This window comes from Vigna umbellata, chromosome 5, assembly GCF_029865625.1.
Source record: "Vigna umbellata cultivar VRB3 chromosome 5, Vumbellata_1.0, whole genome shotgun sequence".
Lineage (NCBI taxonomy): Eukaryota > Viridiplantae > Streptophyta > Magnoliopsida > Fabales > Fabaceae > Vigna > Vigna umbellata.
This window is the reverse complement of record NC_142169.1, coordinates 67,500,297-67,520,783: the sequence shown is the minus strand read 5'-3', so window position 1 is coordinate 67,520,783 and position 20,487 is coordinate 67,500,297. Positions and strand designations below refer to the sequence as shown.

Here is a 20,487-nt window from a genome sequence, read left to right as displayed (position 1 = left end):
GAAGCAGACGCGGCTGGTCCCTTTTGAACTGTTGGAAATCATGTGACAACTACCACCTTCTCTCTATCTCTCTCTGCTTCAGACTCTTTTCCTTGACAGTTGTTACAATCTACCACCCTTCTCTCTTCTGGCTCGTGATTATCTTAATTGTTTGACCTGTGTTAAAGACCTTGCTTTGTTAGCTAGGTGAAATATTTTGTCAAACATTCACCATGATAGCTATAACATCAATATTCGTGCAAGTATCGTGGGGCCCAATCTTCACCAACATATTTCAATTTTTTTCTCACCTAAACTTAGACTTTTCCCTTATTTCAGAACCACTGTTTTATTTTTCTTCAAATATAACACATGTTTCCACAGGCCCCTTCCAATGTATGTGTAACTATGACGTCCGACTTTTGGCAAGGAATTAGCAATTGAACAGCCAAAATAATGCAGTGCTTTGGGGATGCGTGGATTATAAAAACAGAAAATTTTGATGGGAAATGTGCATAAACAAGGACGTGTAAAATTTAGTGTTTTGTAGCACTTTCAACCACAGCTGATGATTGCAATATAATATCATTGATGCACATTCGACAATTTAATATCAGTGCATGAGCTATGACTAGAATCTTGACTCTACAACTTTTAGACTTCCATGCACGGAGAGGGAACATGAGAGATTATTATATCAACTCATCCAATAATGAAGAAAATTATTCCTATATACACGCATTATCGGTCAAAATATACCTTTCTTTACGTAACTTGGTAACCAATTATATGATTTATCCACGTCATATCACTTCACTTTTTAACCTATTGTAGTAAGAAGAATGAATTATAGAAGGGAGAGAAATAGGATTCGTTAACAATTGTTTGACAATTGAATTAACTTTGTTCCAAAAGCAATCTAAAAAAGGGTAGAAAGTTGAAATTTTCATCCTCTTTATTGACTTCTGATAATGCACTCGGCTCTTTCAATCGTTATTACACACCCTCGACTATGTATGGTTTAATCTATCACTGTCTCTGTCAATCTCAGATTCCATACACGCCCTGTTAAAGGTGAGAATTAATGTTTAAAAGCTTCAGAAAGGACACCACCCATCACAATAACAGAGAGTAAACAGTACTAGTTCTTATTTGCCTATTGTGTGATGTCCATATTTGAGCCCAGCAACAAAGTATATGTAGCATATCATTTGATTCAGATACGTTATAAGGCACAGTGTTACCAAAGTGAGGTAAACATTTACGCATACAAGTTGGGTAATTCAAAATGAAGATGTATATTATATAAAGAAAGAAGGAAAAGTTGTCTCTCTCTGGTAACATGTGGTGATGAAATAGGGCATATTTTTATGGTTTTTCCCTCCAACTCAAAAGCTTCCAAGGCTCTTTCCCTTTGACTCATTATCACTAAGAGGACCTGTATACTGCTCTTAGATTTTGGCACAGCATAAACAACACTACCAAACTCCACAAATTTGCTTGTGAAGTGTATGGTTGTGCTAAGGATGAGACTTAAATGATGACAGATATGGGAAGATATAAAGTAAAAAGGGACGAAAATATATAATGGCCTATTATTAAAGCACTGAAAAACAGAAGTTTTGTTTTCTCTTTCATGTGCAACAGAGTTGACATTCTTCATTATATTATACTATCACTCCTTCCTAGCGCATGGCAATTGTCCAAAAATACATAGCCATTTACTCTTCGTCTATTTATTTTGTTTTTTACAAAGTTTACAACGTCTTACCATTAAATGTAAAATAATCATTTTTTGAATTTTCACTCTATTTTTTTTATTTCTTTTATGATGGTTGGAGATTTCACGTTATCTAAAAAAATACGATGAATTTATAATGTGAGTAAATTTTACTTTATAAATTAATTTTATATAATTAAATTATGTTTAAAATTACTTTTTAAGATGATGCTAAAATTTAAAAAACTAATTTTAATAAAATTTATCACTTGTTGTTATTATATTATTTGTTATTGAAATATAATTAATATCTAGTATCATGTACAATCATCAAATATTTATGTAGTTTTAGTTTCATATTTCTCACACACAAAATAATATATTACTAATGATTCAAAATTCACAAATGAGAATTACATTTTTACACACAGTTCATTCCATCTTACTGGTTCTTAACCTGAACAATTTCCCTCCGCTAACATAAAAAAAAATACAAAAGGACTATCATTAATTTTTTTAAAGTACTATTAATGTTAGCAATTAAATATATCAAATTATAGAGTTGTTGGTAAGTAACTATAGTCACAGTTGTACATCAATAATGCTTAAGATTCAAGGACTGGGGCTAAGTATAACTAGTCAACAATAAATAAAAAATATCAGTTTTCTTTAAGCATATGTAACTATTTTAAATTTAAATAAATTAATGAATATATCATTAAAGCGAATTTTTTTATTGTTAGTAATATTTAATTCAATAAAAATAAGTTTAAAATAAAAGAATTTGAAAATGTTATATTTGAATCATAATATTAAGGATGTTATTTTTATTGGTAAGAGAAGATTTAAATTCAACGTCAAGTTAGGACGGTGTAAATATAAAGTTAGTTTAGGACTTATTCTAACATTCAAATTTTCCTTATTAAAATCTATAATTAATAAAAATTACATCATTTAAAATAAAATTTAATTCCTATTTTATTGAAAATTTCAATAAAAAAAGATATTATTTTAAAATTATGAACTTTGTTAAAAAGAAAATTTTTAAGACTAAAATATTACCTCAAACGTCTTTCAATATTGATTATTATTCTTAGTATCATGCATATTTCTCGATATCTTATGATCATCTACTCTTGTATAAAATTATTATAACAAGTGTGAACTAACCTACAAACATTCAAACATCATAACAAGATACAGAGTCATCATAATATAATAACTCACTTAAACATTACATATTTAATACAAAATCCCTCGACTCAACCCACCAGTTATTCAAATTTTATAATTTTGTATGCTTATATTACTTTATATTAATATTGATGGAGTTTTAGAGAAATACATTTGACGTTTCCAACTTACCTGATCTTCCTGTGACATTTTGTGGACGAAAAGATAAGTGGATAGGAGTTTAAGGAAATCCTTAAATGAAGACTTTTATGGTTGTCATGTTTGAATATTTAAAATCTTATAAATGGTGAATTGATGTCCTTTGAATGTAGTCAATCAATTATATCTTAAAAAAGGTAATCACAGTTTGATCCACCACATAAGAAAGAAATAACAAATTCTAGAAGTATCTAAAGAACACAACAATGTCATAATTTAAGCATTATAAGATAGGGATAAAAATGTAAAATATGATTGGTGAAGAAAACATATTTTTTAAGTAGTGAAGAGAATAGCTGTGTTTATGGATTTTAAAAAAAAATAAAAAATACACGAGAAATGCAAGGAAAGAAATAAAACATCAAAGTTCGTCTTCTTTGTTACTTCAAACCTCTATTTTTAATGTAACATGATGATGATATTATTAATTTTATAATAATTATTAGTAAAACATGTTCTTGTATTATTATATCGTAACAAAATCATTACTATAATTATAATAATTTCTTATTAATTAATTACGTTAATAGTTTAACATAGTTAAACTCGTTTTCATGTTTTAAATGTGATTAACATGTAGGTGTCAAAAGGAATGAAATTCTTTTTCTATCACTACCAGAAGAATCTGGATCTGTGACCTGTAATCACATAAAAATAACTAATAGCCTTTGCTATTTATACTTTTCAATTTATTAAGTATACCTCCTTTAACTATCCTTTCTTTCTTATTTATTTATTTGTCTGGTTAGTTCATACTTGTTCAAACTTGTTTTCTTCTGTAAACACTATCTTCGTTTACGATTTTTTTTTATGAATGTGATTCTTTTGTCTTCCAATTCGTCTATTTGTCAAACATTTAAAAAAAAATTATTTCTCAAAATTTCTTCTTGTTTTTGGAAATTCTATCAATTATGTACTATTTTAGAAAAGGATTTTCATATTAGTATTTTTTTTTAAAGTCATGCACACATTATTAAGCAACGAAAAACAAGTAATGTGGTACATGTGACTGTCGAATATGCATTATCAATATCGAATTTAAAACACTGTAATCAAGGAATAGAATAAGATTTAAAAATATACAAGCAAGTACGGAAAAATATTATTATATTTATATGGAAAAATATTATTATATTTATATAAAAACATATTTTTATAATAAAAACAAAAAGGATATAATGAATTGAAATGTGTAAATTGAAAAAGTCTAACAAATATATCATCAATCCAGAGTAAGGCCCAGTAGCGCATGCGTTCCTGCATCCCCATCCAACATCTCTCAAACACTAAAAAAAAAATCTCATTATTAACAAGGTTTAACTTTAACTTGTAATGAGACAAACTCTCCTCTTAATTTTTCACTTACTAAGATCTTAATTTCATTGTCCTTGCCTCTTCATTTTCAGAGTCTTATCCAATAATGAAGATGAAAATCATAATATGAGTAGGTGATAACGAGATTATTAGTTCTATCCTTGTATATTAATTCTTAAGACAAGTATTTATCCCTTGTTGGTGAGAGGGTTTAGTTGATAGAATCTCTTCACACAGGCTAAAGAAAGGTTGGAAACTGTTTTCAATCTCTTAAAGCATGTCGAAGCAAGTTCGTATTTTCACCAATGATTCTCATGTTGGTGCTATTCCTCTAATCCAAAAAAAGTAAGTTATAACAGGGATACATAGGTTTAGCCAACATTAACTGCCACCGTTTATCATAGTATGTACAGTTATCAACCATACAGATGAGATGGTTAATTATTTCCAAGATGTACCATCTGCAATTTATATCCCCATCATATTTAGTTTCTAGTCATGCCTGACTGACTAAAGTTATATAAATACTAATTAGTTATATCCTTCATCGTCTGATAGTAGGGCCTCTGTACAGACCTCTCCTGACAACCAGGTTTTCAGGTGCTTGAATCTCTTCTAACCAGGTCACTTCAGATGCTTTTACCCCACAACACTCATCCAGGTCAACACCTTTAACAGTAACACAATGCTTCAGAAATTATTGCAAGATTGAAACATGGGGTGGGAAGAAGAAGATAATAGAAGGAAGACAAGTACCTGGAAGTTCTTTCCTAGGTGACTTCCTGAAATATGAGCAGTGTCTTCCATCTTCTGATGAATAAGGAGGAGAAAGAATGTCAAAGAGAGCACATGGGGTTAAGGCTTTAAAGCAATGAATGTTGCCACCCTTGTTTGGATGTAGAATTGTTGTGTTACAGGGTGCACTCATCTGACAATCTTTCACTAGTTTTGCTGGTCTTGCTGCAAAAGTACAGAAATCTTGAATCTCTTTTCTAGTTTAGCAAATACTTTAAGAACAGGAATCCAGCAAAAAATAATTGTTTCTTGAACTAACATAATGGGTATCTTGGGATTAAAGACATCACCCATCAAACCATCTAAGCAGCAGCAAAGTAAACCAAACATCTATATTAAATTAGCATGCATCAATATGGAAATTCATAATTCACTATGGTAGCATGCATCTTTACATGCCAACCAAATAACTCAGTCACAGCATTTTTACTGAAAACCTCAAAATAACATCCACCAATGGAACTCTGAAAGCAGGTTTCCTAGATAAAATTATCTTGTGGTCATTCAAACACCATGCATCGGTCTCTCATCCACCTACTAAACCTTAAGAGCCCAAACCAATCTATGGTGCTTACATACCCATGCCCATGGGTATGCACCCGACCCACTCTTAGAGCTCCTGGGGGGTTTGACTACCTATATAAGCACTGAAAAAGGTTTAACTCCAAGTATGTTCTCTTTTTTCTGTTTACACTCCTATCCCCGTCATTGCTCTTATAGATTAACAAGAATGTCAGAATGTTCTTAGGGTATCCTGTTCTGATTCAGTCTATGACTAGTGTCCACTATTGCATATCAGCATGAAGCTATCCAATTTCATTCAGAAGTCTCAAGATCATCTCATCAAATATACAGTCAGGAAAACTTGTAATTTAAAAAAATTTTAGAAGCTCGATGTTCAACTCTAAAAGCCAAAATCAAATCCATCAAAAGATGCAGCAAAATGAAAAACACATATCAGAAACAAAGTTTGCGCATGACATTTATATAACATTTATATAGTCCACTCGAACCATGCCACGTGATGTCTCCTAATATATAGGAATTTCAGGGAAAATTACAGAGTTGATAATCTGCTACAGTATTAATGACAATACTAGCCTTCAATTGCCATAAAAAAGTGAAAGGTTTGCAGCTGTCTTCAACAGTTTGTCTCGTAGGGACACCTTAAACAACTGAAATTATGACTAAGAAAAACTTTCATCCTTAGAGAATAACAAATTCCAATCAAATAAATTCACCATAGATTAACAAAGACAGTTTTATAATAATTCAGAAAAAGATGTTCTAAACCTTGATCAACCTAATGGTGGCTCAAATGCAACGCCTACGCTCTTACGTATCTTTGATTCACACTATAAATCATAAAAAACATGTTATTATGTCACCAGATCTGAACGGGGAGAATATTATAAAATAGAAACAATAGTAATGTGATTGAGAATTGTAATATAGAAAAGGGTCCAGAGAGTGAAATCAAATTTCATTGCACACAGTTATACCTCATTCTTTAGCCCAAGGATATTCACAATGCACACAGTTACAGATAACATTTATCCTTAGGTTATGCACAATTTTATAATGCAATATTGCCAAACAATTTCAAATAAATATATATAGGAAAAACTACATAAAAAAAACACACCATATATTTACCTTCTAATGCTTACAATTATAAATACTTTTATTAAAATTATGAAATCATAGTTAGACTACAATTAATGTGTGCTTCAACATTTTAGAGATTAACTTCACCAAAAGGATAGGCCAAATTTATAAACGATGTAAGTTGAAAGCATAGTAGACACTGGAAAAAGAAATAAGGAAATAGATTACAGATAAAAGGTCTATAATCAACTTCAAATGAAAACTAACATTTTTTGAATCAAAACATATATTCATTTGAAGAATAGAAGTTTGAGTATCAAAAGTTGCAAGACTTGGTTTTTATTTAAATATAGCCAACCTCTTAAGCAACACTTTGACAGTCATGGTGTCATTGAACCATCTTCTCAGATGATATTGATGGTAGTAATGAATGACTAGTGGGAGAAATGGGAGGAGATGGCAAGGATACCAAAGAGGTTTTGATTTTTTGATGATGACATGACAACAATTGGACTTGTCAAGATATTGCCAATTTAGCTGATGTGCATGAGTCTTTGGTTTAGAGTAGGCAGGGAGAAAGACAAGGGATAGGTGCTGCTGCACTTTCAAGCCAAGCATTGTAAGTTGATGAAACTGTCCAAAGCGAGAAAGAGGAAACGATCTACAGATGTCACAGTAGTTATGATGTTAATGAAGAAGATTTGGATTTAGAAGATGATTGACAATTTCTATTTCTCGTCTAGTGTCTAGGAGACTCGGAAACTTGTATTTGGTTGATATTTACTTCTATGTTCTATTTAAGGCATCTATCATGTATGGACGGACACCTATGACATTTTGCTGATATACATTGGCTAAAATAGAGTTGCTGACTTGCTGCTTTATATTTGTAATTATGTATGATTCTATTTCTGTTAAGGGAGTTTTGCTGACTGTCAGTCTCATATCTATGATTCTGTTTCTGTTAAAGGGAGTTGCTGACTTGCTGTGATATTTGTATGATTCTGTGAATAAAGTTGTTACACATTTGATTCATCCAATGTGTGACTATATGAAGATTCCCTGCTATATAGGACTATATTAAAAGAATTAAAAACAGACAATTGGTGTCCCGCTATATATATTGCACAGCTTTAGCTATTTCAGGGTCTGCTGTTATATAGAATTTAAAGCATTGGGTTGAACACATAACAGATGGCAAAACTTATTCAGCCAAATCATTGAAAGATGATATTTAAGCAAAACTTTTCTAATGCAACTACATCTTAGGCCAATAATTGTTATTGCTTTATAAAAGTCTGAAGCATGTGTTCATCACCTTGAGATGGATCATCTGACCCAGGTAAATCCAGCCAGTCATATGACCTTACATGTAAAGAACCATAAAGAAGCTTGCTCAAAACAGTCATTCCAGGATGATTATGAAGCGGGATAATAGAACCTGGAGCCATACAAAATATTCCCATCTGCAAAAGAAAAACTACACCCTTATCCAACCTCCACATCTAAATTCAGAAAGGAAGACTCCAAACAGATTAATAAGAAGACTGTCAAAAGATCTAAATAAAAAGCTTACAGAGAATTTGTCACATTCATGCAAGTGGATGTACTTGATAGGAGGTGGATACGGATAACTAACGTTACGGCCCTTTTTGCCATTAGTACCATTCAAAGAACCTTTCCATCCACGCACCAGTTGTGCCTCTTGTTCAAGACCCACATTAGAAGGCTTCAAGTCATCTGGCATGGAAGTGAAATTAACGATAAAGATTAAACAAGGACACACCCTTCACTGTGAAACAGATAGCAATTTAACAAGCATCTAAAATCAGGCGCTGCATTATACATTTCACAGAAAATTATAGTGGAACATTATCTAGGGTAGATAGTCATTGTACCTAAAAGGGCTCGAACTTTTTCGAGAGCTTCTTCTGAGATGGGTCCCTCAGGAGACAAAGATGCCTTGCAAGTATCATATAATTTCTGAACAATTGGCATTATGTAGCAACCAAGTGCCAGCCAATGTTTCTAAACCAATCTGAATATGCAGTGTTTGATGAATTTTAAGAATCTAATGAAGCAAGATGAGGTGGATGTAATGTTAACTTGGATCCAAAACGGCACTTGGTCACTTGACTTTATATCGAAAAAGTAAAAGAAACAGCTTCCTTTCTACGCAACAAAAATACATTTGCGTAACTGATCAGCTCAACTCCATTCCCAAGCACCTTGACAAGGGAAAAATTTACCACAAAATCAGAATAAAACGAGTTCAAAGCATATCATATAACGCCTGTGATGAAGTGCAAGGGGGAATGTAAAGAGGTACAATACATCATAGAAAGAGAGAAAACCCATTTTGGAAAGATGGGTTTGATGAGGAAATAGAGATGGGAGAAGAAGGTTTGAATGAATGTCATACATGAAACAGCTCTCCCTCGGCCTGACGACAACATGGGGGTGGGCACTGAAGAGGGACCAGAACAGAACAGAGCAGACAACAAAAGACACTTGCACAAAACCAGATGTAGCTTTTAGAATACCACCAGCTATGTTTTGATGGTTTTCCTTTTTTTTCAAGGAAAAAGATAAAATGATAGAAAGTGAAAGAACTATATAAGGTGAAAGAGCAAAAAACAACGTTATTATTAATATTGTAAGCAAAATGACTTTTTTTAAATCTTACAGCTAATTATTTGAAATATAATAGTGTAAAATTAAGGTGAGACTAAATCGAAAATCACAATAGGAATATATTGATAATATTTCATATAAAAATTATTCATTTAATTGTTTATTGATAGCGGTTAACCTTTTTTGTAAAAGATGTTAAAGAAGATGTATTTTTTTTAGGATATTTTATTTTTTAACAGGTATTATTGATTTTATTACTAGATGCATTAAAATTAATGAAAGAGTGTATTATTTCACTTTTCAATAAAAAATAACTTCTATTTCTGTGTCATAATTCTTTTATCCACGGAAATTAAGGAATATAATAAATTGATCTTATTAGAAATGTAATTTTTTGCTGTACCCTTTATTTCTCATGTTATTAGCTCAAACATACATATTATAGGGGAAAAAAATCATTTTAGTATACACATTTTTTTTCATGTTTATTTTTATTAAGTAACACGTGTTTTCACTGGTATTTATTAATAATGAACAGTGAATTGTAGGAAATAATTTGCAAACCCTACCATTGAAGATAAGTAAAGAAGTAGGTTTTAAATTAGAATAATTTCTTATCTTGGATTTGATTTGTAGAAAATACTAGCAAGACATTAGAAACAATATAAGATGCCCTTATAAAAGAAAAATAGAAAATTTGTCTGTACAGTGTCTAACTCCAATAACTGGATCATGTTGGAAGTTAAAAATGACGATTTTGAAATCAGGTTTTGCAAATTGAACCATCACTTTAGTCAGCATTGGAAACATTGTATGGTACACTGCTTTGCACGGCCTTCCAAAATTATTTAATTTGAGTGTCAAAACTATTGAACAAATTTATTTTATTTTATTTTGTTATAATTTGAAAAAAAAGAGTTATCATTCTTTTTATTTTATTTTTTACATCTTTTTCTTTTGTTATATTTTGTTTAATCTATAAATAAATTTTATAGAAATCCTACTTATTTTATAGAAACAAGTTTTTTCAATGCAAATTATTCATAAATCCTAATGTTTTCATTAACGGGTCATTGATAAACAAATTATAAGTGGTTCACTTGATGAAATATAATATGTATACAGTGAATGAGTGGTTGCTTTGGATTAAAATAAATTTAGCCCCAGTTATAATGTAAAAAAAAAATAATTAATGTGTCTTACACAATAGTTCATTTTTGTGAGATTTACATCCAACTTGTTAATTTATTTCTTATTTAAATGGTAGGCATTTTTTCTAATATATATCATTTCTAGTATCTCTTGATGATTTAACATTTAGAAAAAAGAGAGGAAAGAATTTATGTTTTATCTATCATATTTATTATTATTAACATTTGACACATAAAATATATTATAAAAACTAGTTAAAAAGTTTTAGTTGAGTACTTAGATGGGACAAATTTTAAATAATTTCATGATAGCATTTTTCTTATACTTTCAAGATTATATTTAGATTGAATCTCATAAAACATCTAAACAAGAAAAAAAAAGTAAAACTGGGGACAGTAATATAATAGAGTGCGAGTGAAAGAAAAACTAAAAAATACAATACTATAATTGATATATCACTTTAAAAATGGTGTTGAGATCATTTTTATAAGTAATTAGTTTGATACGATATCCCTTTTTTTTAAAATTAGGGTCAACTTAGATTAAAAAAAAAACTCATTGAAGGCTAAAACTAAATAATTGGTAAACATATCTCATTATGTGTGCATTGTTTTCCATTTGAAGGTTATTGTATGGTACAAATTGGGGACATATCCTGCATTATCTTTAATTGCTTATATTCTGAAATAATAAGTGCGCCTGTTACTTTATCTTTTAAAGATGTATTGAAAGTTTTGTAATAAAATACTTGTAAAAGAAAATATCCCAATAATGGTAAGAAAGAGTGACATTAGATTCTTGTCACTTACAGTAGTATCGAAAATGATTTTTGGCAGTGTTTAAGATTTTGGTTCATGAACTGAACATGTTTGGTCATTTAATGAGGCAGGTTCATGAACACAGCAGAAATAAGCGAATGACTATGTACTGGACTGCAATAATGAATGAGGATAGAAAAATACCACTAACCAATGCCACTGTTACTTTATATTTTATCTTGGGTCGTGCAAGTAACCTTTTCAGATGTTACAATTCTCAGTGTAAATCCTTATGGTGAGATTTGTTTTAGGACACAAGAAAGACATGTGTTCCTAACTGTATTTTCTCCACATTTTAGTTGCTTGAGAATTCCGTAGTAATAATTAATTTAATCCAAGTATTATTTGATAGAATCTATATATATATATATATATATATATATATATATATATATATATATATATATATATATAAATATTTTTTTTATATAATTTGTATTCTTATTTTATCTTTTATAATATAATTATTAACTGATTTCTTTTAAAATATATTTTTTAACTATTTTTTTTTAAATAACCACTTTGAAATATTTTATATAAAATTGTAATTTTTATTTGATTTTTTCTTTTTATATATTTTTATTATATTTATAGTTTTTACATTTAATATTCAATTACTTTTTCTTATTTTCATTATTTTCCTCTTATATATTACCTTAACTAATTTGCATATATTATTAAGTTATTACTTATAATAAAATACAAATATTTAAAAATACAGAGAAAAACGATAACACCTATATTTATATTTATGCCAGAATAAGAATAATACTTTTAAGTTTAGATTCTTAAATCATGAATTTATACTTCTACAAAGTTATTTTGAGAAGTTAGTTTGAGAAGTTAGTTTAAGTTTAGTTAGATTGAATTGTGCATGTATTAAACTACGTGTTAAACTGATTAGTCAAATTTTATTTATTGTGTTTTCTATGATCATATCAATATCAATAGATCTTGTAAAGTTAATTATTCTGAATTACATAAACCTGGGTCATGCATTATTATAATTATTATAATAGAGATACTAGTTACTTTTCTATTGATCTCTTATCCTTACAACAAATGGTTTAAAAATTATAAATTTTTTAAATAATAAACAATCCAATTAATTGTAAAATAATATATTTATTATTGTATGTATCTTAAACTTTACTAAAAGTTATAAATTCACGTATAATTGAATATTAGGACTAACAATCGATTATTTAGATATGCAGAATTTCTCACACACAAAAATAAGTAATTATTAGTGGATAATTCAATAATCATATATTTAATAATGATAATTCTTTAATCAATCATTTCCGTTTCAAAAATTTTATAAAAATCAAATTTTACTCCATCAACTTCCATAACAATAAAAAATACTTTGTCATGAAATAAAAAAAAGATATTTTTTATTAATCTATATTAATAGCTATAATTTTTCGTAAATTGTATCCATAATATAAACTTTAATTATAGTTATTATACTAAAAACTCTTTAAAAGAGTTTTAATTATATAAAGTAAAATATTTTATTTTGAAAATAATTATATTATGTATTTAAAAATTAAAAATGACTATTATGATTTAGTTGTGATATTGTGAATGCATATATGTTGACAATTATCCACTCAATTAACACATTTATGCCATACAAACAGAGACATAACAAAGTATAAAATGAAGAAACTACACATATATTTGAAATAAAAAAACAGTTGGAAGTTGAGATTTTATTTTATAACAGGTGTTGAGACATGTCAACCTTCACGGACCTGTCTAGTAACAAAATAAAACCGTATCCTATTTTATTCGATGTGGGAGCCAACAGGACCTAAAGCTCCTCAAAGATAATTTTAGAAACATCGAAATATTAATAATAAGAATATAATATAATGATAAGAAAAACAATAATAATTTGGAGAAAGAAGAAAATTTGGATGGGAGGTTGGTGGTGGGGATGATGAGAGAGGGATCAGAGGTGAAAGAGAGAGAAACTAAGAAACGAGACAGAAAAAAAGAAAAATTCTGAAATCGAGAGAAGAGAGAGAAAGGAAAAAAGCGTCTCAACTAAGAAGATGGTCGAAGAGAGGGTCCTCTGAGATCATCCGGAAAAGGCAGCAATAGAAGAACAATAGAAGAAAAAAAAAAGAAAAAAGAGGAAAACACAATAAGAACTTCAAATTTTAATTTGTTTTGAACTTTTGCTGCCTTTTTATCTGTGTCTCAATTTGCCCCTACCTGTCACCCCTTCTCAACCAACATTATATTTCCTTCTTATGCACAACAAAATTATCGCAAGAAGGAGTGTTCTTTTCTTGCACCTTTTTGTCTCTTTTGCATGGTAATTCGCTTTCTCTGTTAATGCTTCATTAATGCTACCTTTTTCTTTATATTTTATTGTTCGATAACCCCAGAAAAGTTCGCTTGCTAGTGGTATAATTCCTATTTTTTTAATCTTTTTGAAATTCTGAACATTCTATTTTGATAAAATTTCTTTCAGCTCCACCCAGAGATATTGAGTTAAGCGGGTTATGTATTATGTGGAGAAGAGACTTGTAACAAAGAGATAGCATCACAAAAGAAATGAGAGATCCTGATCTGATATTCAGACCCAAACCTTAGTTTTTCATGACTTCACCTTAACGTAAAACTTTCCCTAGTTAGTGAGTTTCTTTTGCTTCATCCCAATCCTTGCAGATCGAAGGGTTTCTCTGCATAAAATACCTGGAAATTTTGGATATTATATAATATAGCGTCCTGGCTACCGAGGAATATAGATACTACCTTAATCAGATTTTGGCATCGGCTTCACCAAGAAATGGAACTAAGATGGAACACATTTGGATTTTGTCTAAGAATTTATATTTTCTTGTTCTCACTGTGGGGAATCCGAGATTGTTGGTCCGTTAACGATGAAGGTTTTTTCTTGAATTGTTCTTTTCAAGTTTTCATTCTGTACAAAAGCGTGTCTTTCCTCGTATCTTGATTCTGTTTTGTTGGTTTTATTGCGAATGGAAAATTCAGGACTGGCTTTGTTAGCGTTTCAAGCGAGAATAACCAGTGATCCCTTTAATGCTTTGGTGAATTGGAATCCCAATGATTGTGACCCTTGCGGGTGGTTGGGTGTTCATTGTGTAGATGGTAAAGTGCAAGTATTGTAAGTTATTCCTTTTCATTTCCTTTCAATTATTGTAATAGTCCATTTTTCTCATTTTTATCTGCAAATATTTTCTTATTGCCCCGTGTTAAATAAATCAAAACTCTATTAAGTCAATGTGCTGCATAATTTTGTTTTGAAATTTATGCCTTTCTATTTTTATAGGGACTTAAAAGGGTTATCATTGGAAGGGACGTTGGCTCCTGAGCTTGGCAGACTTAATCATCTAAATTCTATGTAATGGATCTTCACAATCTCTCTAATGTATTTTTTTTTTACCGTAACTCTTGGTATGTTCTTTTCCTTTTTCATCAGGTGTCCAATAAATCTTCTTATTTAAACAAAAGTTATTACGTTTGACTCTGTTACACTTTCGAAAAGATTTAATATTCTTTGCAACCGGAATCTATTTACATTAACTAAAAGTTGATCTTTTTTGCTGGTGAATAGCTATTTTATAATACAAGTTACCATTAGTATTGACAAGATGATGAAAGGATGAGTTTTGCATGATCCACTGAGTTATAATCACCAAATGTTCGATACCTGCTAGTGTTTACTGTGTTTTATCCTAATCTATCTTATTAAAGTGTTTGTATCATTTTCCCAATCCTTGATCAGGTTTTGTCTTCTTATTTCTTAATGTCAAAACATAGATGCCTTTTGTAGTGCAATAATTTTACGCATTGGGTTGGCGAAGATTGGTTATAATTGTTTTGTATTTGTCCTCTTCAATCTTCTATAGGTGATGTCGTTTTTCAAACTTGCACATAGCATCTTTTATCTCATCAAACAAGCCAAAATTTAATTAAAAGGCAATAATTTAAATCTTTTAAATCAAAATGAAGGCCTACAAGGTTACTTTGTTTTTAATGACATTATTGTAAAGCATTTCTATTTGATTATAGTTTAATTCCTTACTTGATTTCACTTCATTTTGATGTTGATTACCTAATAAAATATGTCTAACTTTTCATTTTATTATCTTTCTGATACGGATAAGCTTACTTTGTTCCTTTAAAATAGTGTATTATGCAAGAATAACTTTTCTGGTGCCATTCCCAAAGAACTTGGAGATTTACCCAAGCTAGAGTTATTAGATTTAAGGGAAAATAATTTGTCAGGAAACATCCCAGCAGAAATTGGCAACATGTCGTTATTAAAACACTTGTAAGTTAATTCTCTATTTTGTGTACATATTTTATTAGGTTTATAGTATTCTTCAATGAATATTTATTTTACCCTAGGTTGCTTTGTGACAATAAAATCGAAGGCGATGGTGAAGATTGGGGAAAATTCAAATTTCCTTCGAAATCTCTACTTGTTGAAAGTTGTTCATCACATCTGACAACTTTATTTTCCTGCATCAATAGGAAATTTGGACACTGGCAAGCATTTCTCCAAGATGTTTTTTTTTTTTTCTAACCAGTGGCCTTAGTAGTTTCATTGCATGTTTTCCTTCCATCTGTATCAATAATCTAGAGCAGTCAATGAGAGACAACAAGTGTTCTTCTCTCTTTTAAATCTTGTCCTTTTGTAGAACCAAAAATTTTTACATTCTCATTTAACCGAGTAACATGAGTCCCAATTACTTAAATTTTGTTCGTTAAGAAATTCTGTAGATGGTTTTAATTTATAACTCTATGTTTTTTATGGATGACATGCAGTGTGTGGCAACGTAACTTCAACCAATGGTACAAATCAGATTCATTGATTATTCTAACCAAAGCAAAACTTAAGAAATTCGCCAATGCCTTTGCTTGGCCACTGTACGTAGATAACTTATGGCAACATCTTAACCTTAGTAAACACACCTTTTGTTCTGTTATCATGTTCGACTCACTAATTAAATATTTTTCTTTTCTTTGTAGATTCAAACTAGGGAAGACTAGCTCTCATGGCAATGAAAAAGATTATTGTGACATTCTGCCCAGTGAGTGGAGAACCTTCCAAATTTATGCCAATGTTAAGAATTTGAAAATGCTCCTTATTGACATTCAAAGTATGTCTCGGACAATGTAGGTTCTGATGTGCCAAAGATAGCCCAAAATGTACCAGAAATTGTTAGTTCTACACGTCGTAAGTTACTTCAGTCTAGTGGTAATAACCTTGCAGCTGTACCTTTCGATGACAAAACACCAATAGAGTTTAGCACTGCTCCAACTACCTTCAGTACTGGAGCTATTCCTGCTGTTCCAGATGCCACTGAGAAACAAAATCAGCCTGCATCCTCAGATCCTAATGCTCCTGACGATGCTTCTGATGAAAATCAATCACAAGATGCTTCCGATGGAAATCAAGAAAGTCAACATGTAAATAATGGTGCTTCTATCTGGAAGTGGATAATTATTATTCTTCTTCTGCTGGCTATTATTATCATAATTCTTTTATACATTATGCGAAAACGAGCCGCAAAAGTAATAGGCCCCTGGAAGACAGGAATAAGTGGACAGTTGCGGAAAGCATTTATAACAGGTAAATAGTTTTTTTCTTTTTAATTCAAAGTATAACTCTTACTTGAATAATTACCTTCTTCTTCTTTTGTATATCATAACCTTCATGATTTAAAAAGTAGCAATTTGTATTATGCCGTATGAAGTTTTTTTCCATAAAAAAAAAAATTGAACTTTCTTAAGTGAGTTATTAGTTCAATCAAGGACTGACAACATTGTAATGTCTTGTCATGAAATGTAGGGGTTCCCAAGTTGAATAGAGCAGAATTAGAGACAGCCTGTGAAGATTTTAGCAATATTGTTATTGATTCTTATGCCGAGTGCACCATCTACAAAGGAACATTGTCTAGTGGAGTTGAGATTGCTGTAGTTTCTACTCTAATTACTTCTTCTAAGAATTGGTCAAAGAGCATGGAGATAAGATACCGCAAAAAGGTTTTCTACTTATCGAGTCCATAAAAATAAATGGGTTGCATTAACAATTCCATTGCAACGTTAAGAGGAATTTAGTTTTCATTTTTTTGCTATTTTTTTCTTATGTGCTCCAGATTGATAATTTGTCTCGCATAAATCATAAGAACTTTATTAATCTTATCGGCTACTGCGAAGAAGAAGAACCATTCACTAGGATGTTGGTGTTTGAGTATGCTCCAAATGGAAACTTATTTGAGCATTTACATGGTACAACTATTTGTTTTAGTTTTGCTAGAGAAAAATGGATTTCATCCGTGTTGTTACAACTAAAAGTTATGTATGTTTTATGTGTTGTTATTTTTAGTTTCGCATTTGGAACGTATTGATTGGAGTGCAAGGGTAAAGATTATCATGGGGGTTGCGTATTGCCTTCAATACATGCACCATGACTTAAATCCGCCTATGGCACAGAGCAAGCTAGCTTCAAATATGATATTTTTAACAGATGATTTTTCTGCTAAGGTGCAAAGACATGATCTTCACTTCTTTTGTTTGTTTTCATTACACGCTAACATCCAAGTAACAGTTCTCCATTCCATTGTTCATTCAGATTGCAGAGGTTACTTTTAGACATATTGTGTCACCAGAGAGCTTGGGTGATTCAAATAAATCTGATGATGGGCCATCCGACAAGAATATTGAAACCAACGTTTACAAATTTGGAGAGTTATTGCTGGAAATCATCTCAGGGAAATTACCTTACTCGGAAGAACATGGCAACCTAGTGGACTGGGTAAGTTTGGAAATTGATATGTCTGCTAACAGTTTAAACTGTAACATTGTTAATATTGATGCATTGTGATAAATATTATAGGCTGCTAAGTACATAAACGAGAAAACAAACCTCAAAGATTTGGTGGATCCCAGCCTCGAATGTTTCAAGGAGAACGAACTTCATTGCATTTGTGATGTGATCCAAGACTGTATCAAACCTGATGTAAAGTCAAGACCAACAATGAGGGACGTGACTTCCAAATTAAGGGAAGTGCTTGGTTTGTCACCTGAGCAAGTGGTCCCAAGACTTTCTCCACTCTGGTGGGCTGAATTGGAGATCCTGTCAGTGGAGACGACTTAAGTTTCATTTTACTCTCTTTTATGTGCTTCAAGTCTCTCTCTTTGACCTCCATCACCAACCAGAGTGGAAAGTTAAGATATCTACTCAAACAATTTTTTACTTCCTTCACATCGTTCTTGTTCTTTTCTAAGTCTTCATCATTAACACCTTAGATACTTATGTCCAAAGGAAACTGTATTATGTTGTTTTGCAAGAAAGGTATAATAGATTGTATTTTTGTTGAAGGAGTTAATGTAAGGTGTAAAACTTCCAAAATGTGTTGGCATAGTAGCCCCCAATGAACATACAAGTTTATATATTAATGTTTATTCAGAAAACGTACATGATCTTGTGCTAATTATTATAAAAAAATTATCCATATTCACCAAAAAAGTTAGCAATCTCTTATACTATACATTTACACAGAAAATAAAATTGATAGATTTATAGGATGTATGATAAAATCAAGAGATGTCTATCATTACTTTTATTACAATATATAAATTTTGTAATAATAAAAGAACAAAGATAAGAAGTATGTAAGATAAAAATTATAATGCCAAAAGATCAAAATTGTTAATAAAAATAAACTGTGTAAGATAAAAAGTAAAAATCACATGAAAAGGCCAAATTTGTTAATGAAACACTTACTGTACAATACACACACTCAGTGTACATCTACTCACTACTCTACACCTAGATATAAGATATACTCATTTTTATAAAAAAAAAAAAATATATATATATATATATTTTAATATAATTTTTTTTAACATAATTTACATATTTTTTTCCTGATTTATTATTTACTTATTATTGTATTAACATACTTCAAATCTAATAAAAAGTAATAAGTGTAATGATAAAAAGTATATGTTAACATATAATTTTCTTTTCAACAACAAGCTCACCTTTATCCATGAACAGTGACAATCAGCAAACGTTGTTGTTTGTTGTATGAAGATGGTATATCTGCAAAATGAACATAATAATCCTCAATCTTCCTCACTCCCTGCAAGCTACTCCACATAAACTACTTCTAATTCAATAACACGTGTTCCTATGACTCACGTTTCTCTCTAACTCTCAACAACACTTATATGTCACTTTTAATCCTTCAAGTTTTTACACTATTACATTTATATATCAATCCGAATATTATAATTTTTATATATTCCTATTCGACAAGAAGTAAAAACTAAATTTAAAAAAATAAATATTCACTATATACACCAATAAAATATGAATCTATTATACTTATTTAAACCTAATCCACTTATTAGGTTTAAAAGAACATGTTAAGCTTAAAAAAAAGACTAACATTAATCAAATTTGAATTCAATCACAAACACACCACTTTCTAATTAATCTTAAAAACAATAAATTAATAAGTTTTGGTCTTTAGGTGTGATGTTTCACTTTCTTATTTCTATATAAGGTTATTTCTATATAAGGTGGAATTTAAAGTTACCCTTAAATTTTTATTTTATATAATGTGGGATTTAAAATCACCCTTAAATTTTCAACATAATGATTAGTGGTTTGTAATAAAAATTATCAATAAATCAGTAGCATGATTATCACATTTCACGTTACTAAGTGAAGTAATTTAATTAAATTGAAAGATATTTAATTTAAATGAAAAATTGTTAGTATAAACTATTTATTTGATTAAAGAAATAAAGATTAATAGATTATTTTTTAATGTAATGATAAAATTGTTTTATTAAATATAATTATTTATAATTAAAAAAATTAGTTAAAAACTGAAAATAAATTATTTCTTAAAAGATATTAATAATTTAAAAATGTTATCATTAATTTCAAATAATAATTATTAAAAAATCTAACAAGTAAAATATTTTAAAAACCAAATATAAGATATAAAGAAAAATTGGTAATTTATCAGATAACTAACACAAACCTACTCCTTTCTTGAGGTTTCATAT

The 20,487-nt window shown here is 29.9% G+C and overlaps 2 protein-coding genes across 4 annotated transcripts; one reads left to right on the top strand and one right to left on the bottom strand.

Annotated features, from left to right (window-relative positions):
* Window positions 1-4,644: 4,644 nt before the first annotated feature.
* Window positions 4,645-9,378, bottom strand: LOC124825883 (plant cysteine oxidase 5-like). Its single transcript, XM_047298610.2, has 6 exons — window positions 9,231-9,378; window positions 8,707-9,036; window positions 8,385-8,548; window positions 8,127-8,274; window positions 5,162-5,365; window positions 4,645-5,074 (listed from the first exon to the last, which is right to left on the bottom strand). The coding sequence occupies exons 2-6, from the start codon at window positions 8,804-8,806 to the stop codon at window positions 4,950-4,952; spliced, it is 741 nt and encodes a 246-aa protein (XP_047154566.1). The 5' UTR covers window positions 8,807-9,036; window positions 9,231-9,378; the 3' UTR covers window positions 4,645-4,949.
* Window positions 9,379-13,297: 3,919 nt separating this feature from the next.
* LOC124825884 (protein MALE DISCOVERER 2-like) lies at window positions 13,298-18,880 on the top strand. 3 transcript variants are annotated; one of them, XM_088115429.1, is made up of 14 exons: window positions 13,298-13,741; window positions 13,901-14,318; window positions 14,425-14,557; window positions 14,723-14,794; window positions 15,584-15,727; window positions 15,805-15,945; window positions 16,225-16,326; window positions 16,429-16,490; window positions 16,580-17,032; window positions 17,252-17,445; window positions 17,559-17,691; window positions 17,789-17,946; window positions 18,035-18,217; window positions 18,299-18,880. In XM_088115429.1, the coding sequence occupies exons 2-14, from the start codon at window positions 14,219-14,221 to the stop codon at window positions 18,557-18,559; spliced, it is 2,136 nt and encodes a 711-aa protein (XP_087971555.1). In that variant the 5' UTR covers window positions 13,298-13,741; window positions 13,901-14,218; the 3' UTR covers window positions 18,560-18,880. The 3 variants fall into 3 exon arrangements, with proteins under 3 accessions (XP_087971555.1, XP_047154568.1, XP_047154569.1); XM_047298612.2 differs by lacking the exon at window positions 15,805-15,945; XM_047298613.2 differs by lacking the exons at window positions 15,805-15,945; window positions 16,225-16,326.
* Window positions 18,881-20,487: the final 1,607 nt, after the last annotated feature.